This window comes from Dromiciops gliroides, chromosome 6 (assembly GCF_019393635.1).
Source record: "Dromiciops gliroides isolate mDroGli1 chromosome 6, mDroGli1.pri, whole genome shotgun sequence".
Taxonomy (NCBI): Eukaryota; Metazoa; Chordata; class Mammalia; order Microbiotheria; family Microbiotheriidae; genus Dromiciops; species Dromiciops gliroides.
The window spans coordinates 12,107,904-12,133,857 of NC_057866.1; the positions used below are offsets into that span (position 1 = coordinate 12,107,904).

The window sequence follows — 25,954 nt, forward strand, 5'->3', positions numbered from 1 at the left end:
AAAGACGAGACTGGGTAACTGATTGGAAGGATCCATACATAGTGATTGTGAGATATTAAGGATGACACCAAGGGTGTGAACCCAGGCAACCTGGCAGATGCTGGAGTCCTAGGTTTGTTCTGGATCATTTCCTAGGTTCTTTCCAGTTTGGATATTGTTTTATATTTTAAATCTCCCTTTATCTATGATTTCTATTTTTAATGTCCTTTCTAGCTTTTTTTCTTTGTTTTTGGTGGGGGATTTTGGGGGGGTTTGTTTTGTTTTTTGGTTTGTTTGTTTTTTGGGGACAATGATGGTTAAGTGACTTGCCCAGGGTCACACAGCTATTCCGTGTCAAGTGTCTGAGGTCGGATTTGAACTCAGGTCCTCCTGAATCCAGGGTCGGTGCTTTATTCACTGTGCCACCTAGCTGCCCCCAAGTCCTAGGTTTGGAAGTGGGTCTGGGGGGAAAGGGAATGAGCTCTCTTTGGGCATGTTAAGTCTGAAATGATTCAGAGACATCCAGTTGGAAAAGTGCAGCGGGCAGCTGGTGATGACAGGGCCTGTGCTCAGGATATGTTACTTTTCCCTGCATACCCTAAATCAGCCTCTCAGGGACCCCCCCTTGATAGTTTCCAACAATGAGATGCCCAGAAATGAGGCTGATGGGACGGCAAGATAGAATCCCACCAAGGCAGAGGTCACTGAGGGCCCCACATTTGCCCGCTACCTTCTCAGGCCCGCCCCCGGCTCTGACATTCCACGGTCTGTGTTTTTTGGTCCCTTCTGGCTCTGGTACTTTATGTTCCATGTCTGGCCTAACCCAGGAGGCTCATATTAACTGACCGGAGACATTCTTCTTCCATTCTCTTTTCATATTTCTGTCTCTATTCTAGAGATCCCAAACGCCTTCCCTAGTTGGTCCTCCCCTCTCTGGCCATCTTCACCCATCCGGGTCCCAGATGATTCCCCATGCTTCCTTCCCCCCGTCTTGACCTCAACCATCCTAGCTTCCTACCAGAAGACAAGAATCTCAGGTCACCTCTGGAGTCTCAGCAGAACCCCTTATGAGGTCCCATTGTGTGTGTGGAGAAAAATCTGCAATATCTAATTGCAGAAGGAACACTGAGTTCTAACCTCCATGTCTGACACTGACTCATCACTTTCCCTCTCTAGGACTCAATTTTCTTCTCTGTGACATGAAAGGATTGGAGATAGTGATCTATGATCCTGTAGTTTAGAAGACAATTGGGTTGTATTATTAGGCCCTTTCCAGTTCTTTAAAAAAAAAAAAAAAAGCTTCACTCAATGAGCCTGTGGGATGATGGGACAGGATGAGATGGGCCCTCTTGGAGTAGAGGGGAAGGAAGGAGGCAGCATGGGAATAAAAAAACTAAAACGAGAAGAAAAACAGGTTCAAAGTCCAAACAAGAGGGACATTTAGAAAAGCTAGATTGAGGGGCAGCTAGGTGGCGCAGTGGATACAGCACCGGCCCTGGAGTCAGGAGGACCCAAGTTCAAATCCAACCTCAGACACTTGACCCTTACTAGCTGTGTGACCCTGGGCAAGTCACTTAACCCCAATTGCCTCATCAAAAAAAAAAAAAAAGGAAGAAGAAAAAAAGAAAGTCAAGGGTAAGAAAGCCAAGAGAAAAGTCTCAAAGACCCCAAAAAGCCACTTGATTGTTCTCTGGGTAAACTTGTCTACTCTGTTTCCATGGAGACCACAGATTAGGAGATTTTGTGGCATCCCAACAAAGCATATGACCACCAGCCAGAGGCTAAATACAAGTGTTTGACTCCATGGGAGGTCCCCCCACCCACCCACCCTTGGAAACCTAATTAAATCCCTATTAGCACTACTTCAGGAAGGACAGACCAACCCTACTCACCCTCCCTGACCAGCCCTCTCCTCTACTAGTCGTTTCCTCTCTCAGACTGTAAGCCCCTTGAGGGCAGGGATACCCTCTTCCGTCTGTATCCCCAGCACTTAGCACAGTGCTTGGCACATTCATTCTAACTACCTCAGGCTCCAAAGAGCTCTGGATCAGGGGTCGGGGATCAGGGCTGGAATTCGGGCTCTGTTGTTTGCCCACAACCGTACAAGGAAAGGTACCCCATCTCAGCCAGACCAGGTGGCCCAGGAAACCCCCGGTCCTTCTCTCCCCGTCCCCTCCTGTCACCTGTGGCCAAGAGAGGGAGGTCAGGGAGCTTGAGTTCTCTTTCCCCTAGTATGGAAGAGTTCAGGCGACTCACATCTGGGACTGCTCCTTGTCCTAGGACTGGTTACCTGGCTCCACTCCGCACTCTGAGTGTCCTTGGGCAAGTCTCCCCCACCCTTCCCTTCCGCTCTTTGGGTCCCCCTCCTCTAATATGAGGGGGTCAGGCTGGATGCGGTTGCTTCCAGGTCTAAGTAGGATCACGGGGCCAGAGGCCTGGTGACCTCGATATCCTCAGACTCTCCCCGCACGTCCAACCTTCCCTGCGCCAGTTAGTTCTCGTCTGGCGTGGGCCCCTCCCACAGCACAAACCCCCGGGAGCACGAGTGTGGGCTGGGGGGGGGGGGTCGGGGCGGGTCAGGCTACCTCGGAGAGTCAGCTTCCCTCCCCTCCTCCCACCGGAGCCTCAGGTCAAGCTGTGCCCTGGTACGTTGGCAGCTGTGGCCGACCCAGCCCATCTCCTGGGCTGCCTGCCGCCTGGAGACCCCCTGCTGAGGCTGCACTTTGGGCTCGGTTGGGCCCCAAGTGCTGCGGCCCTTTCTTTCCTGTTTGTGTTAATCCCTCTAAAAAAAAGTCAAACATTAGCCAGGGAGCAGATTAAGCCTTATATAAACCCCCTTGGGGGGCAGACAAACAGAGTTTGTTCCCGAAAGAGGTTAGAAGAGGCAGCGAGCAGCTGTGCGCTTCACCAGCCGGCTCCCTGAAAAGGAGCCCGGGGCCTCACGGAAATCTCAGGGCTGAGGGGGGCCCTGGCTGCCACAGGTGAGAAGAGACGGGGCGCCCCTTCCTGTCTGTCCTCCACTCCGCCTCCCAAGCTGCCTTTCTCTTCTGGGTCCCTAGCATTTAGGGACCTAGAAGGACCCTGCGAGACTAGCGTCTTCGGGCGACCTATCGAGAGCTGGGAGCGCTCTCCGAGCCCAGGCAACCCCACCCTCCCATTTTACAGACGGGGAAACTGAGGGAAGAAAGGTAGAGAGATTGCCAGGGTCCCACAGGTAGAACACTGCCGAGGCAAGGCAGATCTTGTGACGGCCGTTTCTCTCTCAGTTCCAGCCGCTCCTCCTGGAGAGCCTAAATTGGCTCCCTCAGCCCTGCCCTGCCCTGCCCTGGCCAGCACTTGTCTCCCCGGGATCAGACTTGGAAGCGTGCACCACCGCCCTTCTCCCTGCCTCTGAGGGACGGGTCCTGCTGCCCCTGTGAGCCATTCCCCGCAGCTCGTCCTCTCGGGTCACTTCCCCCGGGTTTGCACAGGCACCCCTCCCCCAAATAATAAAGTCCACGCCAGGGACTCCCTGGAGACTCCTCCCCTTCTTTCCCCGTCGCTGGCGCCATGACCTTCTCGGAAATCCTCGAGAGGGTGGGCAGCCTGGGGCCCTTCCAGATCGTACACGTGTTGCTGCTGTCCACCCCTGTCCTCTTCATGGCCAGCCACAACCTGCTTCAGATCTTTACCGCGGCCACGCCCGCCCATCACTGCGTGCCGGCACACAACGCGTCCTCCCTGGCTTCAGCCCTTCCAGTTGGGCCCAACGGGGAACCCGACCGATGCTGGAGGTTCACCCATCCTCTGTTAGAAGGGCCGCTGGGCCCACTGAACACTACCCTCCCCAATGGGACCCAGCGCCACACGGAGCCCTGCCTGGACGGCTGGGTCTATGATAGAAGTATGTTCACCTCCACCATCGTGACAGAGGTAAGAAGTCCCCAGCCCCTGCCCCCATTCTGCTGGGCAAACCTCCCCATGCCAATAGTCATCACAGCTAGCATTTCTGTAGCACTTTAAGTCTCCACATTTATTATCTCTCTTGAGTCTCACAACAACCGTGTGAAGCAGGTGCCCTCCCTTTTGCAGGTGAGAAAACAGGCTCAGATTGCTGAAGTGATTGCTCAGGGTCACACAACCAGTGTCTGAGGGGGGATTCTGACCTTGGCCACTCACATTTCCCTTGGGAGGGAAATTACTCTATAAAGGCTGTGCTTACAACCCAGTGAGACAGGTAGCTAACCTCTATTTTACAGGTGAGGAAACTGAGGCTCCAAGACAGTCTAGTTGGCATGTCCAACTACAGTCACTTAGCGGCAAAGTCAGTTTTCCCGTCTGGCTTAGATGACCACCACATTTCTTTCCAATTCAGACAAGTCTGTGATTCCAAGTCGTCAAGAGTTGAGTCCAGCTTCTCTTACTCTCACCTCAGTGCTCTGCACTGAGGAGTCCTGGACTTAAAGTCGGGAAGACCTGGGTTCGAATCCTCCTGCCACTTACTAGCTGTGTGACCCTGGAAAAATCATTTCACTCTCTGGGCCTCTCAAGCTCCTCCTCCGTAAAATGAAGGACTTCATTCAATCAAATCCTCTCAGCTCTGGTCCTTTCTAGCTCTTAAATTGTTTCCTTGATTGGCCCAGCTCTCCCTCCATCCTCTGCTTGGAGCTGGCAGTGACCTTGGAGTCCAACACTCTTGTTATACACAAGACAGAACTTGGAATGGTAGATCAAACACTGCCTCTGGAAACACGAGGCCTGGGTTCAAATCTTGCCTCTCTTATGAGCACGTGACCCGAGCAAGTCCCTTCCCTTCCCTGAGCCTCAGTTTCTTCATCTGTAAAATGAGAGGGTTCATTTAGATGACCTCTGAGGTTCCTTCTGGTTCCAGGTCTATGAGTCTGTGAACTCCGAGCCCAGCTCTCCTGGGGTTTTCTCCAAGCCCCTCTGCTCCACCCCCAGAGGCAGGCAGCCCATCCTTGGGGTTCTCTGGGAGGGAAACTCCTGTTCACAAGGAAAAGGGTCAAGGTAATCGGCCCTCTTCTCCTCCTTCCTAAACTCTCCACTGTGTGTCCTGAGGCAAGCCCCTTCCACTCAGAGGTGGAGTTTTTCTCTCTGTGCAGAGAGACTTGGACTAGATGAGTCTCCGGAGTCCCTTCTGGTTCAATCACTCTCTGACTACCAGCTCTCATCCCTCCCCTGCTCTGTCCAGCGGCCTGGCCCCTCCAGGCCTCTCCTCTGGCTGAAGTTAGCTGGGCCTCCCTTCCCCTATCCTGCCCTGGGCTCAGCCCCTGCCTAGGTCTCTGATCCTCAAGCTTCCCTGGCCTAATTAGGAGCAAAGCCCCTTCCCCCTCAAGTCAGCTGATACACTCTTGGAATTTTTCAGCAAGAACTTAGGGGAAAAAAACATCTTAAAAAAAAAAACCAAGCTTACAAAGGAAAGTGTAGAACACATCAGGCCTCACCCCAAAGTCACAGGAACACAGACTTCAGAGCTAGAAGGTATCTGAGAGGTCTCTAACTGCAGCCTCTCATTTTATAGATGAAGAGGTGACCCTGAGGGTCCAGGGCTTACTCACTCCAAGGTCAATGCCCTGCCCCCCACAACTTGCTGCCTCTCCCCAGGTCTGACCTCAGACAACCACTGACCAGGCTCCCATCCTGACCCCTTAGGGTTCATGGGGTCTGGGGTGAATGATCTAAATCAACCTTCTCAATTTATAAAAGAGAAAATTGGGAGAGGGGCAGGGGTCCCCGAGGGCACATAGGCTACACCACATGGCAGGGGCAAAATTCAGACTTGGGTCTCCTCACACCAGAGCCTGCAAGGCACTAGCCTTGGAAGTCAGGAGAGATTGAGCCTTCGTCCCCTCTCAGCTCCTTCCTGGAGAAGGGGGGCCACGCCCACCATTTGACCTGGCTAAGCATCGGTTTTGTCCCCCAAGGAACCTTCGAGTCCCTCCCCAATGGAGTTAGTGTGTGGGAGGGGTTCGAAAAACTTATCCTAGACAAATGGGAGGTTGTGAGGAGGGGAAGGGAGAGGAAGGGGTGTATCCAGATAGCTTCTAGCTCTGAACCCGATGGGTCTGATTGCATCACCGTAGGGAACATAGCAGTGAGGACACTCCCTACATCAATGTAACTCCCCCCAAGGCTTTTAGGGCCCCTAAGATCTTGCCCAGGGTCACCCCTCAGTATATCAGGGGCAGCTCTCCATTAAAATATCAACTCCTTCAGCACCTAGGATAGTGCCTGGTATACCGAGGGTACTTAATAAATGCTTTGGGAGTTGAACCATTGAACCCAACCCGGTAGTCAACATTTTAAGCACTGGGTAATAGAATACTTGTGGGCAGCGGTTGTTTCTGCAGGGCCCAGCATAGAGCCTAGAACATCGTGAGTTTATAATAAATGCTTTGTGCTTGATTTTTACCAGCTCTTCCCCACTGCTGAGCTTTTATTGAAAACATCACATGATGCAGCTGTACCCCTAGGGTGCTGTGTAAGCTTGGTCAGGTCCCCTCTCCTCTCTGGGCCACAAGGTTCCCCATCTATACAGCAACAGTTCAGAGACTCTGGTTGTAGAGGGTCCAAGGACGGGGAGGGCAGTGAGGGCTTCATTCAGGAGGTGGGACCTAAACTGGATCTTGGAGTCTGAATGGAGAAGGACCAGAGTAGTGTCTTGGTGTGGTCTGAGAGAGACTCTGCCCATAGCTCACTCCTCTGCTTGGGAAGCTTCAGTGACTGCCTATGGCTTCCAGGAGAAAATGCAAACCTTTGGACGTTTAAAGCCCTTCCTAACCCAGTTGTCCAGGCTTATTGCACATGACTCCAACCCATACACTATGTTCCAGCCAGCCTGACTTCCTTGCAGTTCCTATTGCTCAACATTCCCCTCCTCATCTCCCATTTCATTGCATGTGTACGTGCTATTTATTCTTCCTACCTAGGGCACCTTCCTCTCCTCCCCCCCTCCCCTCTCCCCTCTCCCCTCTCCTCCCCCCTTCTCTTCCACTCTCCTTTCCTCTCCTCCTCTCCTCCCCTCCTCCCCTCTCCCCTCTCCTCCCCCCTTCTCTTCCACTCTCCTTTCCTCTCCTCCTCTCCTCCCCTCCTCCCCCCTCCCCTCCCCTCAGCTCAGGTGCCTCTTTCTCATTGAAGCCTCTCCTGGATGAGCCCCCAGCTGTCAGGGCTTTGCCTCTTCTCAGATTATCTCCTACTCACTCAGATCGTGGCCCTTGGCCAGAAGGCCATTGTTTTCAAGGCCAGAGTTAGGTTTCCTTTTTCTTTGTATCCCTAAAGCTCAGGACAGGGCCCTGCATACAGTAGGCACCTAATAAATGTTCGCCGAATTCAGCCATTTCTCAGGAATAATATGTTGACTTGGGATCATAGCTACCAAGTCTCTGATTGGGCACAGATATGACCAAGGTCCAGGAAAGAGTCACTCAAGGCAGATCATATTCAGAGACTCTTCACAAATTCTTGGCCAATCATTTTATTGAACTGGAGGGATCAGCGGCCAGAGTACAGAGAGGACAGAGAGGACAGGAGAAAGGCAGCACTGCCCAGCCGGGCCAACCAGGGGAGCCATTCCTGAAGCTTTTGCCTCCAGCTCCAGATTTCAATTGAACTCAAGTGAACGTGTGCTTTTTAAGAGCCTCCTAAATGTGACATGCGGGCATACTGGGTTAAGACTAACAGGGATACAGGATCCAAAAATGAAGGTGTCCCTGCTCTCAAGGACCTTCCCTTCTGAGATGCCCGGTGGTGTGTGAGATGGAGCATCAGAGAAAGCAGCTGCGGGGCCCTGGGAAGCCACTCAACCAGAACCTCAGTTTCCTCATTTGTAAAACAGCATAATAATAATAGCACCTTCACTCCTGGCTGTGAGGCTCCAATGAGGTCATTCATATGCATAAACAGTGCACTCTCACTGCTACTACTACAACAACAACTACTACTACTATTAAAGTTTATATTGGGGAGGAGACTGATTCTCCTGACATTTCTCTGTCCCCTTATTCAGAAATGGTGTTAGTCAGTTACCAAGAATTTATTAAGCCTTTACTGTGTACCAGCCACTGTGCTAAGCACTGGAGCCAAAGAAAGACAGAACAGGGTCTCAAGGGGGAGACACCGAAGAGCTGAGAACTTATAAGGTCTATAAAGGATGAATCGTTCTCAGAGGGATGGCACTGGAGCTGGGGGCTAGGAAAGACTGTCCCAGACGGCGAGTCTTGAAGGAAGCTAGGGAAAGAGCTGGCGAGGGGAGGGTAGAAGGGAGGATGTCCTGCTCTGTCCGGGTCTGCCTCAGTGAAGCCACACATCTGGCCAGGGTGTTTCTGGACATTCTTAGAGGGAACATGATGACCACCAAGGCCAAGGACCAGGGCAAGCAGAGCTTGGTGAAAAGAGCCCCTGGCTTGAAGCCCCTAGGCAAACCCCAGCTAATCCCCATCACCTCCCCTCTCCTGGTTTCACTTCATTAGCAAAACAAGAGAACTAGCCCGGATGCCTAACCGAGGCTCCTCGGGCTCTAATCTGGGTGATGGGGCCTCTCTGTCCTGCAGTGGGATCTGGTATGTGACTTCCGGCAGTTGAAGGAGATGGCCCAATCCGTGTACATGGCTGGCATCCTGATTGGAGGGATTGTGTTCGGGAGCTTGTCAGACAGGTGATGTGGGGGCATGGTCTTCTTCCAACCCAGGTCCTCGCCCTAATCCCAACAAGGAAGGGCCCCTGGAATTCCAGTTTTCCTATCAATCAGTCCTTGAGTCTCACTTTCCCTCTCGGGCCATTCCTTTGCCCTCCGGAGAGGCCTGGGTAGGTGAACTCCCAGTGGCCCCCAGGCTAGAGGTCACTCTAGCCCTGGCACAGTCTGGTCAAGGTTATCAGCATCCTCACGGCTCCCCGGGCCCCGGCCCCTGAGATGCTGCTGGAGGCGGCCAAGGAGCTGGCCTGACGAAGTGTCAGTGAATCATCCATTAACCCAAATGTGTAATTGCAAACCATTTCAAAACAACAATTAGCAGCAGGGTGAAGTCCTGGGAGGGAATTACATGGCTAGGCCCCGATGAGCAGGGGGGGGGGGCGGGAGAGGGGGATTGGGCCCTCGTCTCCTCTGTGGGGGGAGGAGGGGGAGGCAGCTCAGCGCATTCCCTTCTCTCCATCCTGGTGCAGGTTTGGCCGGAAGCCCATCCTCACTCTGTCCTACCTTCTGCTGGCCATTAGCGGCACCTGTGCAGCCTTCTCACCCAACCTCCTGACCTACACCATCTTCCGCTTCTTGGCCGGCTGTAGCCTCTCGGGCATCACTCTCAGCACTGTGATCTTGTGTGAGTGACCCTGGCCCAGTCTCTGGCCATCAGTGGACATGGAGGGAGGGGACAGCTCGGGGCTTTGGGGGAAGTTGAGGGGGAGGTGTCAGAGGGCTGGAGGGGACTGCCCAAGGTTCAGGCAGGCAGGGCCTGGGCAGGGGTCCTGTAGCCATACCCCCAAATAGAATAGCTTGTCTTCTTAGAGAATGAGAAGGGGGGGCTCTCCCTCTTCTCCCCCACCCCAGGAGGCTCCCTTCCATTCGGGAGCAGGAAAACCCTGCAGTGGTAGAGGATTTCCCTCCTTCCCCCGCTTCTTGGATGGTGGAAAGAACTCTGACTCTGGAGTCAGAGGTCTTGAGTTCGAATCTCATCTCTCTTCCTGCCTGGGTGAGCTTGAAAGAACTGGTTTGGTTGAGGGGGCAGAATGCCAGATTTGGAGTCAGAGAGAACTGAAGGGGCCTCAGAGGTCACTGAGTCCGACCCCCTCATTTTACGGAAAAGGAAATTGAGGCCCAGAGAGGTGAACATAAGGTCACAAGTCTAGAGCCAAGAGGGGCCTCAGAAGCCACTGGGTCCAGCCCCCTTCGTTTCACAGAAAAGGCCCACAGAGGCTCAACTACATGGCCCCAGTCACCTTGCATAATGGGGTCATAGGGGGTCCCATCACCCTCTTTCAGCTTGGATTCCTGACAGCATCTCACCGCCCCTGTGGCCTGGGGTACATTTCTTACCCTTTCTGGGTCTCTGCTTGTGAACTAAACGATATCTAGAGCCCCTTGTTCTAAGTCCTCTAATTCTAGGACCCAGCAAGCCTGTGGTGGGAATGCAATCCCTTCCCATCTTTGCCAAGGCTTCTGTCTGTGCCAATCCCAGGCAGGCAGCTCTGGGACCCAGGGCTGGCAAAAGCGCATGATTGACCCACTGCCCACCTGGTCACCCATATGTCCCCAGGCGTCGAATGGGTGCCCACCCATGTTCGGGCCATCCAGTCGACAATCACCGGCTACTGCTACACTTTCGGTCAGTTCATTCTTCCCGGCTTGGCGTACAGCGTCACCGAGTGGCGATGGCTGCAGTTCGTAGTGTCCATCCCATTCTACGTCTTCTTCCTCTCCTCCTGGTATGTGCCCCAAGGACCTCTTTTCCCCTCTCCATTCACGTCCCCTCACACCCACACACCATCTGCCTCCAAAGGACCCAGAGCCCAAGCCACAGCCGAAGCCACACTCTCAGCTGGAATACTTCAGAAGGTGAGCCCCTACCACCACCCCAGCCCCTAAGCCCCCACTTCATCCCTTCAGGGCATCTCGTCTGTCTGAGCTGGACAGCTCTGCATCCTAGAATATTAACCCAACCCGACCAGGGACACCAAGAGACTGGGGGTCTTACCCTGGTCAGCCTCTGAGCCTTCCTCGGGGGCCAGGCACTGAATGACTCAGTCCCCTCACTCAAGGAGTGTCCATTTCCCCAGAGCCCCAAGTGCTCACTACTCCCCATTCACATTCCCGCATTCTATCCTTACGTATAGGTCCCAGGGTAGCGGAGCTTCCCAAAGAAGCTGCTGCTTGTCCTCCACCTAGCTTTTCTCTCTGGGCTATTGCCCACCTCCCACACCAGGTAGATGCAGGACAGCAGGTCAGGGAAGGGAGGAGCCCTGGCCTTCTTGTAGCCTTGACAGCAGCTGTGACTCCAAGGAGAATGAAGTCACTGGGACCCCAGGAGGGGCAGAGAACAGAAATCCTATCGATGGGCCATTCGGTGCTCCACAGGGGCCAGTGGGAGGTTGCCCACGGGCGGCACCATTTGGCCTCTGGGTGGAAGTGACCATTTCAGATTCCTGGGCATCGAGGAGATAAGGAGCAGGATGTTGGGAGGGGTCCTGCCCCCTACATCTACCTGAACCCCAGGGACCTGGGTTTGAATTCTGGCTCTAACACTTGCTGACTGTGTGATCCTGAGCCTCAGTTTCTTCACCTGGAAAATAGGTTTAATAATCCTGGTATGACCTACCCCACAGGATAAGCTCAGAAGCAGTATTTGTTATTGTTGTTGTTGTTTGTTGTTCCTTCTTAATCTTTAAGGACAATTAACCTGGTCTTCTGGAGGAATTGGGGAGAAGCCAGAGGCAGGGTGAGCACAAGGGGGTTGTCATGGCAGCCAGGGAAGAATCAAGGAAACAGAGCTGATATGAGGGTTTCCCCAAGCCTGGCATTCAAAGCCCTCCACCACTGAGCCATCCAATAAGCCTGAGAATACTGACCCCCATTTCTACAAAGCATTGTGCAAAGCCCCCCATTTGTGAGGCAAGGAGAGGGGGGTGCTTTTGTCCCCACCCAAGGAGGGTAGGTGACTTACCCACAGTCACTGAACTCGGAATGTGGCAAAGTTCTTTACCGCACACCCACTGTCCTGTCTGGAGCTCCCAATGGCCCTGAGAGGCAAGTGAGGTCACTGAAGTAAGTAGCTAAGTGACCTGGCTGCGATCCCATAGACACTAAAATCTGGATTCGAATCTAGATCCCCAAGTAAGATGGCTGCCTGCCTCTCTGAGGCCCCTAAGCCAGGCCAGGCTGTGGCCACACAGGGAAAAACTGACCTCTCCATTTCCAGCAGTCAGGGCTGGCAGAATGAGAGTCCTCACACCCCCTGCCCTCCTCCTGGGCTGGCTGTGCCCCCTCTCTCAGCTGCAGCCAGAGAGGTGCACTCACCATCCCGCCCCACACAGGTATGGAGCTGGGACCTGGGCCCTCCCGCCCCCACATTCCTAGGAGGCTGAGTGGGGCCAGAGCCTCCCCCAGGCTCCTCTCGCTTCCCACCTGCCTGGCATACCACAGCCCTCAGGGGTCCCCAGCTGACAAAGACACAGCCAAGACAACATGGCCCCTGGCCCGGAGGTTGCTTTTGGAAGGGGAAGAGTGGAAAGGCAGCTTATGGGGGCACAGAGCAGCAGGAGGGGGGAGCCTGGCCAAGGCCGGAGGGTAGAACAACAGTACAGCCCCAGCTCGTGTTTCCTCCCCCCCCCTTGTCCTGGGGCACAGGGCCAACGTCCCAGGGCTGGTTGGAAACTTAGAGACCATTCACTCCAACCCTCCCCCCCGCCACCCCCCCCCCATTTTACAGATGAGGGAACTGAGTCCCAGAGAGGGACAGGGACTTAGCCCGAGAACCCACAGCAAGGCAGTGGCCGAGCTGGGATTAGACCCGGGTCTCCTGATTCCCAGACCAGTGCTCTTTCCCACCAGGTGGGTGGCTGAGTCTGTCCGGTGGCTCGTCCTGTCCGGGAAATCCCCAAGGGCCCTGAAGGAGCTCCAGAGGGTTGCAGCCTTCAACGGCAGGAAGGAGGAGGGAGACAAGCTCAGCCTGGAGGTAGAAGGGAGAAGAGGCCTAAGAATGGGTGGGGAGGGGCTTCTGGGCTGCCCACGGGGGCTGGGACAGCCGGGGAAGGCTTGGGCTGCCCCGCGCCAAGCAAACTCTTTCCCTTCTCCTGAGATGCCCCTTCAATGAATGCCCGTAAATGTTCGACTCCATGCTTAGTAGGCACATGATGGGTACCCACGAAGTTAATCCACCCGTGGAGTTAGCAGCAGAGCCAGACCATTTAAGGTCAGCTGCAGGTGGCTGGGCAAGGCTCAACCACGGTGAGATTCCACTCCAATGGGTCCTCAGAGGACTTACCCTCTGACCCCCTTAGGAGCCCTGTGGAGGCCCAGGGCAAAAGGAAGATGGAGGGATTGCATCAGAGTGCTTTCTGTAAACAGAAGGGACCCAGTGTCCCCTCAGCCAGAGAGGCCTTCCAGACCAGATGGGACCTTCAGGGAGCAGGAGAGAGCTAGCCCACCAACCCACCCCCGGAGGGCAGGAAAGCCTCATGAGCCCCAGATGGACAGAGCCTAGCGCCGGGTCTGGGGAGGGGATACAGAACATAGATTCCCTTACGGAATTCACATTCTAGGAGGTACCAACACACACAATTCCCCAGAGGATAAGGGTGTTACACAGTAAGTGGATCAAGGAAGGGCAAAGAACAGAACTCGAATGCTGTGTAATCCCATCGATAGCTAACCAAGGGTCCCCTCAGAGGCATTTGGGACAAGGCTCAACTAGCTGGCCCTTGCTTCAAGACCTCTAATGAGGGGAAACCCACACCCTGCAAAGGGAAACAGCACTGCTTTGGTCTAGCTCCAGTCAGTAGCAAGTCTTTCTTTATCTCTCGAGATTCTAGAGGGAAGGCTACTGAATTCGAGGGTATTCAGGAGACCTTCCTGGAAGAAGCGGCATTTAGCTCAGCAGTTAAAGCATGAATAGAAATTCAGCCGGAGCAAAGGGAGGAGTACACTCCATAGGTTACAGAAGAGCATGAGCTAAGGCCTGGAGGTAGGAAAGTATCAGGCATCTATCTACAGGAAGGAGAGAAAAAAGTAGATAGACTAGATCACGGAGGGTAGGATGGGTCAGGCGGCTCTGTTTGTAGACAATAAGGATCCAGGGAGATAACTGAAACAGAGAAAGCAGTCACTGTGCTGATTCCCCCCCCCCCCCCGCCCCGTGACCTCGCTACTCTCTGACTTGGGAAGGAAAGCTCCCCGATCATGGGAGCCAAGGGAGCCGGGTGGATACTAGGGGTCAACCCCCACCCCCAGGCTAAGTCCTTGATAGAGAGCCAATGTTCAGAGAGCCTGGGAGAGCTCAGCCCCCATCTTGGGGCAGGACCAGCTCATTCTGGAAGGGAACACATCCAATCTAGACCACTGTCCCATTCCCTGCTCTGCTCCTCCTCCAAGGTGAGGGAGGACATGGACCCAAGAGCATTGGAGTTTATGGTCTACCCTTGATGCCTGAGCTCTATCTAGGACAGAGACCGAGTGGATGCCTAATCCTCCTTGTCTTCCTTTTCTTCCTCTTCTTCTCCCCACATCTCTCCTTCTCCTTATTGCTCCTCTTTCTCCCTCTTGTCCTTTGTCCCCATTACCATTCTCATCATCATCCCCAGGCATCCCACTTTGATGCTCACTGGAGGCTTGGGATTTGCCCAGGGTTTGCTAATCCTTTATGCTTTTTGGACCTCTCAGCCAAATTGAAACAATCCTTACAAATAGACTGCCCTGACTGTCTCTATTTTAAAAATGAGCAAGCCAAGGTCGAAGGATTTACCCACCATTACTCACACTTGCCCATTGATGATGAGTTTGAGCTGTTGGCCACCAATCCAAGGAAGGTTCTTTCAGAAAGTTCATTCCAGCCATCCCAGGACCTTCCCTAATATTCTGGAGAGAAGATTACCACTGAGGATCATTATCACCCTCTAGGAGATGGAAGTGATTGTGGAGTGGGAGGGAGGGCAAGGAAGAGTTCTGTGTGATTCAGAGTCCTGCGATCCCGGAGTGCTGGGATGGATGCTCATTGGAAAGAGTGTCACTGCAGCCTTAGTCACAGTGGCTCCCAGTGGTGTAGAAAATGTGATGAGTGTAGGATCTCTCTCTTTCTCTCTCTCTCTCTGTCTCAGTCTCTCTCTCTCTCACTCTGTGTGTGTGTCTCTGTCTCTGTCTCTCACATACACACACATACGCACCACACACACACAGAGTTCCTTTGGGACAGAGAAGAAGGAAGTAATCTACTCCTGCCAGTCTGTAGTATTCTTAAGGTGCCTATGGCCTGAGGTAACTAACCAAAGTCCTGCCCCCTTTCTGCCCCCAGGAACTGAAACTCAATCTTCATAAGGAGATCTCCTTGGGCAAATCTTCCTACAGCGTGATCACCCTCTTCCAAAACCCCATCCTGCGCCGGATATCTTACTGCATCTGTCTCATTTGGTGAGCTGAACATCCTGAGGTACCCAGGAACTCAGTCTACCTCTCTGGGTAGCCATAGAAAAGTCACTTGTAAACTTGTAATGCTGGTGTTCCGACATTACCCCTCACTTACCCACTTACATAAAGGTCCCATAGGGACCCCGTATGTCCATAGGGACATCTGTATCTGGTTCATTTTTCTCTCCCCAGAGGGCTTTCAGTTCCCCTGTGAGTACTCAGGCTAACAGGACATCAACTATAGAACACATTTTATGTAATCCAAGAAAAATGCAAAATAGCCTCTCTCCCAAGTCTTTTGTCAGGAAAATTCTTCTCTCTTTTCCAGAGGGTATCAAGCAACACCTCCCCACCCCCACCCCCCCACCGTCCCTCTTCAGTCCTCCTTGGGACTTATAGAGTCCACACAACTTATAGTACCAGTGGAAGTCGACTCCTTTTTAATTCACATGGTTCCTTGTTCCCCCATCCTTTAATCACCTGAAAAGGAAAGTCTACCCATAGGTTTGCTCCTCTCCAACTTCAGTGTTCCTTGGGTCACAGGGCTCTCTGCCATAATGCTTTCTCTAGGGTCAACAAGAGGAAGGCTCACATGGCAACCAGGGAGTGCCACATTACACAGAGTGCTGGGCCTGGTGTCAGAAAGACCTGAGTTCAAATCCAGAATCAGTCACTTAGCTGTGTGATCCTGGGCAAATCACTTCACCTGCCTGCCTCAGTTTCCTCACCTGTAAAAAGAGGGTCACAATAACCTTACCTTGCAAGGTTGTTGTGAAGACCAGATGAGATCATATTTTTTAAGTGCTTGGTGCATAGTATGCACCACATAAATGCTTATTCCCTCTACCCCATGGTGTTGCTCCTCTCTCTCTGTTCTAGGTCTCTTGCCTTTCCCCTGCCTCCATCTGGTGCTAGCTCCTCAATGCATGTAATTCCCCGGGTTTGCAGGGCTCTCTCCAGGACCAGCGTGCATTTCTCCTCCAGAGATCTGCATGTTCCCTCCCCCAAGACTCCAAAATCCTCTTCCTCCCCGCTTTCTACTATTGTCTCTGTGACCCAGAGGGCTAAAAAATTATTCCAATTGAAGGGGATGTAGCATCTGCCTTCACACGGAAAATTCCCGAGTCCTTTCTCAACCTCAGTTTCCTCCTTTAGAAAAGGGGGGTGATAATACTGCCTCCTTCACAGGGCTGTTGTGAGGACCAGATAAGATAATATCTGCCAAGTGGTTTGGAAACTTTAAAGTAGACTATAAACTATTCCTATACCATTCTCTTTGGCTCCGGGCTTCTGGGAACAGGGAGGGAGCCTTTCCAGTATGTTGTCCCAGTCCCGTTAATGATCCAAGCTCTTCTTTCTATGGCAAAAGCTCCTTTTTCTAAGGGAAAATCCCTTTTGTGCCAGCCCCTCATGAGGTAGGGAATGCATTTTTACAGATGAGGAAACTGAGCCACCAAGGTTATACATGAGCTGAGGGTGCTGCAGCTAGAAAGTGGGATGGCCATGGTTTGAACCGATGTCTCCCACCTTTCCACATCCCTGAGAGCCCACGGGATCCAGTGATTCCCACTGGCTGCTGTTGGCCAGCCTGGATCTCCACCCGCCCCAGGTTCGCCACAGGATTTGCCTACTACAGCCTTGCCATGGGCGTGGAGGACTTTGGTGTCAACATTTACATGCTCCAGATTATTTTCGGGGGCGTCGATGTCCCAGCCAAGTTCATCTCGGTCCTCTGCCTGAGCTACGTGGGCCGCCGGGTCACCCAGGGCACCTGCCTCCTTTTGGCTGGCACTGCCATACTTGCAAACATCTTTGTGCCCTCAGGTGAGAGATCTAACATTCAAAATCTTGTTTACCTCAGTTTCCTCATCTATAAAATGAGGATAATAATAGCACCTCCCCCCTAGGGTTTGTGTAAGAGCCACATGGAATAGCATCTACAAATCAGTGCTAGCCGCTATTATTGTTATTGTTATTGTTATTATTATTATTAATGCAGTGGACAGAGCATTAGATTTGGGAATCTGGGAAAAGGAGGAAAGGGTTCAAAGGTACATAAAGGCAGGAGCAGGAAGCAGTTGTAGCAGGAGCTGTTGAGAGCACTAGTAAGGCCACTTCATTGGAATCTAGAACATAGTCTGAGTCCCAAGCTTAGAACCCAGTACCAGCCTAGGTCTAGAACACCCTGGGAGTTCCTTTGTTCAGGGTCTCAAACTCAGCCCCAGTCATGCCCCACCTTCCCACCCCCCAGCCCCCTGACTCCAGCCTGAGGTGCTTCTGTGTCCTTCCCCCCCAGACATGCCGATGATAAGGACCAGCCTTGCTGTCTTTGGGAAGGGCTGCCTCTCCAGCTCCTATAACTGCCTCTTCCTATATACTAGTGAGCTGTATCCCACAGTCATCCGGTAAGGGCCAGGGCCCTGGGCTAACACAGCAGAAAGGGGGGTGCTATCACCCCCAAAAACTCAACCCCTTTCTACCTTGCTCCCCATGGCCCCACCCCCAACCTCCTGCTCTTTCTGCTCCTTCCAAGGTCCTCCCTGCCTGCGCCACCTTCCATGTTGGGGGGTGACCTCCCAGTAGGGCAGCCCTGGGGACTCAACCCCAGTGTGCCCCCTCTTCCTTGGGGGAAATAAAAAGGGATGCCCCATCACACACACACACACACACACACACACACACACACACACACACCACCACCACCACCACCAGGCACCAGAATCTTTCTCCTGCCCAGATAATTCATTATCTCCCCAGAAAGATGCTGGATTTGCCAAGTGCCAAGGACAGGGCAGAGAGAAGGTCCAAAGAGTGTGAGGGGAGAAGCGTTGCAAAGCCTCTAGCTGACCCATTCCCATTCTCTGTCTTTCAGCCAAAGAGGAATGGGCCTAGGCAACCTATGTACCCGGGTGGGCAGCATGATAGCCCCCCTGGTGAAGATCACGGGAGAAGTGTTACCCTTCATCCCAGCACTCATCTACGGGCTCATTCCCCTTCTGGGGGGCGCCGTTGCCTTCTTTTTGCCAGAGACCCTCAACATGGCCCTTCCGGAGACAATAGAAGAACTACAAAGCCGGTCAGCCAGCCTTCCTCCCCTCCAGCCTCCCTGACTCCTCCTCAGTGCCCCCTCCTCTGGATGGGGGAGAGACTGAGACCCCAATGTTTGGCAGAGCAGACTTGTTCCAAGGGGAAACAGGGAGGCTAATTGACTGACTGGTTCTGCCTCTAGTTGAGGCTTCGGGGACAGTCTGGGAGACAGGGGAAGAGTTGTGTGGTTTCCTCTACCAAAGGAACACTCAGAGGAAATATCCAGTCAGTGCCCACTCCCACCCCCAGCCCCAAGACAGAGTTAGGAACAGTCTTCTCTGCCCTCCAACACCACAGACCTCATTTGCATTCCCTTTTCTCTCAAGCATCTGACTCTTGCAGAAGCACTAATGGCTTTGGGAATGGGGGTAGGGTGGGGATGAGAACAGAGATGAAGTGGGGGGTTCAGGCCAGGGCCTGTATCCCCCTTAATGAGGGTGACCTCAGGGAGGGACTATGAGAGGCATTCTGAGCTTGCTGTTCTCCCCGCAAATTCTCAGGAAAAAGTCAGAAGAAGAGAAAGAGGTTCAGAATATCCCTCTGCAATCCTGTGAACCTACAAAAGGGACCAGCTGAGAGAAGGACGATGGTCAGAGTCACCGGATGGGAGGCCCCCTTTCCCGTCCTCACCAAAGACTATATTCGACCCCCAGAACCCAGCCAAGGCCCCAGCTCCTCCAAGGAGAGGGAGCGAGCTCATCTCCCATCCAGCATGGACTTGGCCAGACCTTTGCTACCCGGAGCCCCTGCTCCACCCCACCCCTACCCAAGGCTCTTTGGTCACAGCTATCCTGGGCCTGAGTGCCTGAGACCCTCCACAGGAGCTGGACAAAGGGAGGGCTTGCAGGGCTTGCCCCGTCTCTCTCTATCTCTGTCTCTCTGTCTGTCTGTATCACACACACACACACACACACACACACACACACACACACACACACACACACACACCCCTTCTCCCATCAATCCCACTCATAGGATCGGAGGGCTTAGAGTTGGGAGGTCCCTTAGAGAGAGACCTTAGCAGCCAACTAAGGGAGGGAACCTAGAGGCCAAGGACCTCAGTTTGAATCTTGGGGTTTGCCGTGATACCTGTTTGACTTTGGGCAAATCAGGTCTCAGTTTCCTCACCTGTCAAATGAGGGGGTTGGAACAGATGACTTCTCCGATTCCTTCTAGCTCTAAATCCATGACCCTGTGACCCCCACCCCCAATTTATTACTGAAGAAAAGGAGGTCAGAAATGATGATGTGAGCACCGCTACGTGAAGCGAGATCTAACTCCAAACCCCTGCACCTCATTGCCGGCTCCCTCTGCCCAGGCTGCCAAGGTGTCCAGTCCTACCCATTCCTTGTGTCTCCAATTCCAAATCGTCCAGTATTCTTCCCTGAGTCCTTGCTCTGGCTGGTCCTTCTGGAGTCCTGCTCAGACATCAGCTCTCCCTGGCCTCTGCCTTCCTTCCCCAGCCCTGGTGCCCCCTCCCGGACCCTTGGCGACAGCAGCAAGGACTGCTAGCCCTGCCCCTGGGGGTCCTGCCTTCCTCCCCAAGAACATTAAAGGCTTAAGAGTGACAGGGTCTGGGGGTGGGAAGATATATGCATATGCTGGATGTGTGTGTGAAAGAGAGAGACAGAGACAGAGAGAGACAGAGATGGACCTCGAATAGCCCACAAGCAAGCAGGAAGCTCCCTGGTCCACTCTCCACTCTCTAAGAAATTCTCCATATGCTTCTTGTGCACACAGGGCATGGGGGATCAATCCTCTTGCAAAGACCAGGTCCCTGGGGGCCAGTAGTTTCAGATTTTTAAAGTTGTATCCATTAACAGACAACCATGTTTCATGAGCAACAGAAACCAGAAGGTAGAGCAGACATGAACAAAATTTAATGTTTTTCTCAAATAAAAAAATTCAACAAACTCCAGGTGAATCATATCATTGCAAAAGAGTTAGAACCAGAGAACGTTGAAGCCAGAAATGTGGAATCCTCGGTCTAGAACCTGAGTCAAACTTCTCATTTTGCAGGTGAGGAAACTGAGGCCTTAGGGAAGTTCAATGACTTACCCGAGGTGACTTAGCTCAGAAGCACACAGCTTCTCTGATGACAGTGCCAATCAAGGATTCGTTGTCTGCCATGTGCCAGGGACCATGTGCTAAGGGCTGTTGGTACCAAGTACAAAGAATGAGGCCCCTGACTCTCTAACAAGGTGGACAGCAAGGATAAACATAAACAAATAGAGTATGGTGTTGCCACAGTGCAGAGAGCACTGGGCCTGGGATCAGGAAGGCTCTTCATGAAATCAAATCTAGCCTCAGATGCTCACTAGCTGTGTGACCCTGGGCAAGTCACTTCACCCTTTTGCCTCAGTTTCCTCATCTGTCAAATGAGCTGGAGAAGGAAATGGCAAACCTCTCCAGTATCTCTGCCAAGAAAACTCCAAATGGGGTCCCCAAGAGTCAGACATGACTGAAAACATCTAAACAACAACAACAACATAGTATGAATACAAAGTGAATAAATATCAATATAAGATTGGAGAACCCCAGGATTTTGAGAATCAGAAGAGACCTCAGGGACATCTATCTGGAAGGAATCTCTCTCTAACACAGTAAACGTGGACCCACCCAGCCACTGCTTGAAGAACACCAAGGAGGGGGCCCCCTGCCACCTCTCCAGGCAACCCCATCACACCAAGCCTCAGTGGGCTCTTTTGTAACCCACCAAGTGCTCCTGGTTCTGCCTTTTGGGGCCAGAGCAAGTCTTCCATATGAAAGCCCTTAGGAATCTCTAAGCCAGCTCTCATGCCCCTCCCTGCTCTTCTCTTCTCCAAGCTAAAGATCCCAGCTTCTTCAACTAATCCCCAAATGACCAAATCCTTCACCAGCCTAGTTGCCCTGCTCCAGACACTCCTCCAGAAGCTCAATGTCCTCAGACTAAGGTATTGTAGCAGGTGAAAGATGGGATGACTGCGAAAACAAAGGTTCCACCTTAGAGACATATTGATTTATTCAGCAATACATACCAACTGTGGAACAAATGGGGTCTAGGACCCTGCCTTGGCTTAGGGCTAGACCTGGGATCCAGGAGGAGGCAGACTTTTATACATCAAAAACAATTAGTCAGGGGCAGCTAGGTGGCGCAGTGGATAGAGCACCCGCCCTGGAGTCAGGAGGACCTGAGTTCAAATCCTACCTCAGACACTTAACACTTACTAGCTGTGTGACCCTGGGCAAGTCACTTAACCCCAGTTGCCTCACTTTAAAAAAAAAAAAGTCAAATATGACCAATTCATTAAAAGAAAACAATTAACCAGGATACAACATTAGGTTATCTGATTTCTAATTGGAGCGAAGATTAGGGACTTTCCATATTAGGAAGGGCAGAGTGAATAGGTGTGATTCCCTGAAATCAGAAAAGGTGCTGTCACACTCCCCCAAGTGTCTGTAAACAGTTAAAAGAACATGGGAGGGGGCAGCTGGATGGTGCAGTGGATAAAGCCCTAGCACTGGATTCAGGAGGACCTGAGATCAAATCCAGCCTCAGACACTTGACACTTAATAGCTGTGTGACCCTTAGCAAGTCACTTAACCCCCATTGCCCCCCCCAAAAAAAAGAATATGGGAACAATACCTGATTGATTGAGGCCAGTTTTCAGATAAAACATGGGTTGCTTGAGTCATATAATTGTGAGAAAACTCTTTTTCATTATTCTATGGATCTGACTGGGTTTCTGGTTAGCAGAACCTAAGGTCTTAGTTAAGGGTCTCTAAGCCACCGGTAGGGGTGGTCTAGCTTCCCAGCCATGCAGGACTAGGGCCAAACAATGCAATAGTTTTTCCCATAACTTGGTGTAACAGGGCTTCCTGGAGAGGTGGGCACCCCCTCCTTGGTGTTCTTCAAACAGAGGCTAAATGAGCCTGTTTGCTGTGTTAGAGAGATTCCTTCCAGATAGGAGCTGGACTAGATGTCCCAGAGGTCTCTTCCAATGCTCCAATTTCTCACACGACAAAAATTGGAATAGACCCATAATTAAATAGAAAGGAACTGGGCAAGATCCAGAATTGAGTCAGAAGATAGAGTCAGTGTGGTTCATTCAATCTCCACAATAACTGCTTGCTTTTCTAATCCCCTCAATTCGCTTGATTTCCCCCTTTTTGATTCAAGGGGGGCAGCCCACTCCCCCTACAGATCACTCATCTATAAGTCAAATCCATAAGATTTTTCATGTCATGATCAGAATTATATAAGTCAGGTTACAGATCAAACTACTTAGAGGGCTCCCGATGGACTAATTTAAGAAGGAAGATTTACATGTCACCAAGGTGACCAAGAAAACTTAAACATAAATATAAACACCATGAAAGAAAATGCCGAAGCAATACAATCATGCTCATCAATATAAACTAGCATCATCTCCTTGTATCCTAATAACCCACTCCAGACGTCCATTTAATCAGCACATTGTGAGTCCCAGATGTCCCGTGTGGTCATCCTGCCCCTGGAGATCTTCTCTTGTACATTCTAGAACAGGTCTCATTCTCAGGGCAACTCTGAAGGGGGCTCTGCTTCTCCAGTTCCAAATCACTTGTAGAGACTCTTAGATAACTCTAATAAAATCTGCCAGTAACAAGACCTAATACGATTTAGTACAATCTCTTAAATTTGGTTTGCCAATAGCTAGTTCATGTGATGAAAACCAGCTCAAGCCTTATGGTTCTGATCCTATTAACAGCAGAGCTTTAAGAAGAACATCAAATTAGGAACCCAATTCACGTGAAACTTCAGAGAATTCAGTGTTTATATACTTCTTGCTGTTTCTCTTTACCTAAACTCTATACCTGATGTAAAAAAATCTTTTTAAAAATTTTGTGTCTAACTTGTAAAATGAACTCTTTACTTTACTTTAAAATAGGAAAAATAACTTCGCTTTCTTCACAACCATCAATACCATTTTACATATAACTCAATCCAATTAAAAGCATTTATTACTAAAACACAAAGTCTGGGTTTCCATACCTTTGGAAGCCAATCATATACAAATATGTACAGTTCTTAGAGAAACTACTCTAACCTTGTTGCTTTCTCAAATTTTACTATTTCATTTCATTGGAAAACTTACACATTACATCTTTATCTTAATACTTTATCAAATTCTCCTTTGGGGAATAGCATTATTATATTATAATTTGAGCACAAACAGACTAAAATTGTGAAATTTTTTCATACTTGTATCCCATTATGATAGATCAGAGATGTTCCAGTATCAATCTACTAACAGGTTTAGTATTGTACTTATAAAACTTCTACTGTTTCACCAGCCCTGTTTCTAGAAATTTGCTATAAAAGGAAAAGGAGGGATATGGCTCTAACAATGTCAAGACTCATCCCTTGAAGAGCACAGACTGACCTGACATATACCATATAACAGGGGAGGAAACTCCCTTAACTGTTTGATTCCAGGTATGAGTCATATCTGACAGAAATCATGTGGTCACAGGGTATCAAAAGCAAAATTCAAGATGAACTGGGGAGGGGGGGAATTTTCTGTTCAGAAAGGAAATGGCACAATGGGGAAACTGAGTCAACAGGATTTGCTCTTAGGCCACAGAGTCATCCTCTCAACTTTTCCCAGGCACAGGTACACCTGTAGCAGCTTTCAGACTGTAGCATATGCTATTGGCTTCATGACAATTCAGACAATCATCCCTGTAATCAAAACTCAAAACTATTCTAAATTATAGTCACAAGAGTTTTTATCTCAAATAGCAAAATTTCACTAACCACAGGTTAGGGCTTGAATAATATTATTTTTATCATGTTTTTCTAACAGTTACATTTCAATAATCATCTACTTATAAATTAAACTAACTACATTCTCTGGTTTCAGATATACAGTAAATACCTGCTAATTGACTTATATTAATGTACTGAAGTTACATCTTTAAACTACCTTATACATTTAATTTTGTTCTTGTTGGTGGGGGGTTTTGGAGGCAATTGGGGTTAAGTGACTTGCCCAGAGTCACACACACAGTAAGGGCCAATTTGAATCCAGATCCTTTTAACTCCAGGGCTATCATTCTATTACTATATCACCCAGCTGCCCCAGCCTATGTATGTTTTCATAATTTTTACAAGTAATAGCCCAAAATTTTCAAATGAAAACTCAATCTATTATAGTAAATTTATTATTATCTGTTTTAAAACAAAATATAGCCCCATTAAATATTTAATAGTTTTCAAATATCTATTTTACCACATTCTTTTAAAAGCTCAATTTGTAATCTAACAGCATCCAGATTTGTTTTAGTTGTTTGCCTAGGGGGCAGCTAGGTGGTGCAGTGGATAAAGCACTGGCCTTGGATTCAGGAAGACCTTAGTTCAAATCCAGCCTCAGACACTTGACACTTAACTAGCTGTGTGACCCTGGGCAAGTCACTTAACCCTCATTGCCCTGCAAAAACAAAAACAAAACAAATTTTGCCTTAAACAAAAAATTCTGCAAACAACCAAGAAGAAAACCTTCAACTATAAAGGAAATTAAATTCAAATAATGCAATCCTATTTTGCACTTAAGAGAAACCACCAGAGGGACTGAAGTAATGTATTTTGACAAAGTCATTGAGGATAGAACCAAAGGTGAACTTGCTTCTGCAAACTTTATCTTAATTATTAATAAAACAAGAGATGGACTTTGGATTAAAAAAATTTTGTTCTGGTAAAAAAAAATTTGTTTGTCTAACAGCATTTCCGAAAAAGCGATTTCCCAAATTTCACAATATAAGAGAATTTTAAAATACAGTAATAACATACACCATGTATTTGAAACATGAAACAAAACTTATTGCCAGTCAAATGATATTAATTCATCCAAATGCATTTCCAAATTATCCCACATTAAAAATCATTAATCTTATCACCTTTGGTATTTTATGCTAATCACATCTAAAACCCAGCAATTACATTCAGCTAAAGAAACATAGTGCTTCAGACAAGGTCTGACTAGGGAGAAGACAGCGGCGTATTGTTGTTCCTAGAAGCTCTGCCCAAGGGGTCTTGTGAGCTTTCTCAGCCACTATGACCCACTGAGTCCCACTCAGACTGACTTGGCAGCCCCCTAAGATTTTGAGACCTTTGTCAAACTGGGGACTAAACATACTTCCCCTATTTTGTATTTGTGAAGTTGGGATAGTCCCATGCTCTGCCTTTGTTGATCCTTTGGTTCTCTTTGATGTGGGAGTGGGGAGGTAAGGGAGATTGTGCCAGAGAGGACTGGTTACCCAGCCAGGAAGAACTGCCCACTCAATAGGCTTTTAAAAATTGAAACAACTTCCGATCTCTCTCTCTCTCTTTCCTTCTCATTGAGCATGTGGTTTTGGGACTCTGCCAACTCTCCCTTAGACTTTCAGCAAAGGGGAAGGAGGAGATATTAGGTGTATAGGACAGCTATTTATTACGCCCTACAAAAGAAATGCTTGCAACACAAAAGACTCCTAAGATCACATTGAAAAATACCAAGAACATGAAACAGTAACCCATCACTCCTATTATAATCTAACTTTGAAAAATGCCTTGGCTGAGCCTACAGGGCTGGGGCACTCACCCCTTCCTGTCTCCTACCCATTCATGGGATTTGGAACTGGTTCAGTCCTATGAGCCAGAGCTCATACTCTTGATGCTTCCCAATCCAAGTGTAGCAAATAAAGTGCTGGTCTCAGTGTCAGGAACACCCAGGTTCTAATGCTGCTTCTGAAAGTTCTAGATGTGTTGCCAAGGGCAGGACATTT

At 50.2% G+C, this 25,954-nt stretch overlaps 1 protein-coding gene across 5 annotated transcripts; it reads left to right on the top strand.

Annotated features, from left to right (window-relative positions):
• The first annotated feature begins 2,843 nt into the window (after nt 1-2,843).
• On the top strand, nt 2,844-20,085 carry SLC22A8 (solute carrier family 22 member 8). 5 transcript variants are annotated; one of them, XM_043970895.1, is made up of 11 exons: nt 2,844-2,960; nt 3,246-3,891; nt 8,529-8,632; nt 9,139-9,293; nt 10,227-10,395; nt 12,518-12,641; nt 14,973-15,088; nt 16,695-16,909; nt 17,382-17,490; nt 17,958-18,161; nt 18,673-20,085. In XM_043970895.1, the coding sequence occupies exons 2-11, from the start codon at nt 3,529-3,531 to the stop codon at nt 18,746-18,748; spliced, it is 1,635 nt and encodes a 544-aa protein (XP_043826830.1). In that variant the 5' UTR covers nt 2,844-2,960; nt 3,246-3,528; the 3' UTR covers nt 18,749-20,085. The 5 variants fall into 5 exon arrangements, with proteins under 5 accessions (XP_043826830.1, XP_043826829.1, XP_043826831.1 ...); XM_043970894.1 differs by lacking the exon at nt 12,518-12,641 and having other exon boundaries at nt 10,227-10,525; XM_043970896.1 differs by lacking the exons at nt 12,518-12,641; nt 17,958-18,161 and having other exon boundaries at nt 10,227-10,525.
• The last annotated feature ends 5,869 nt before the right edge of the window (nt 20,086-25,954 follow it).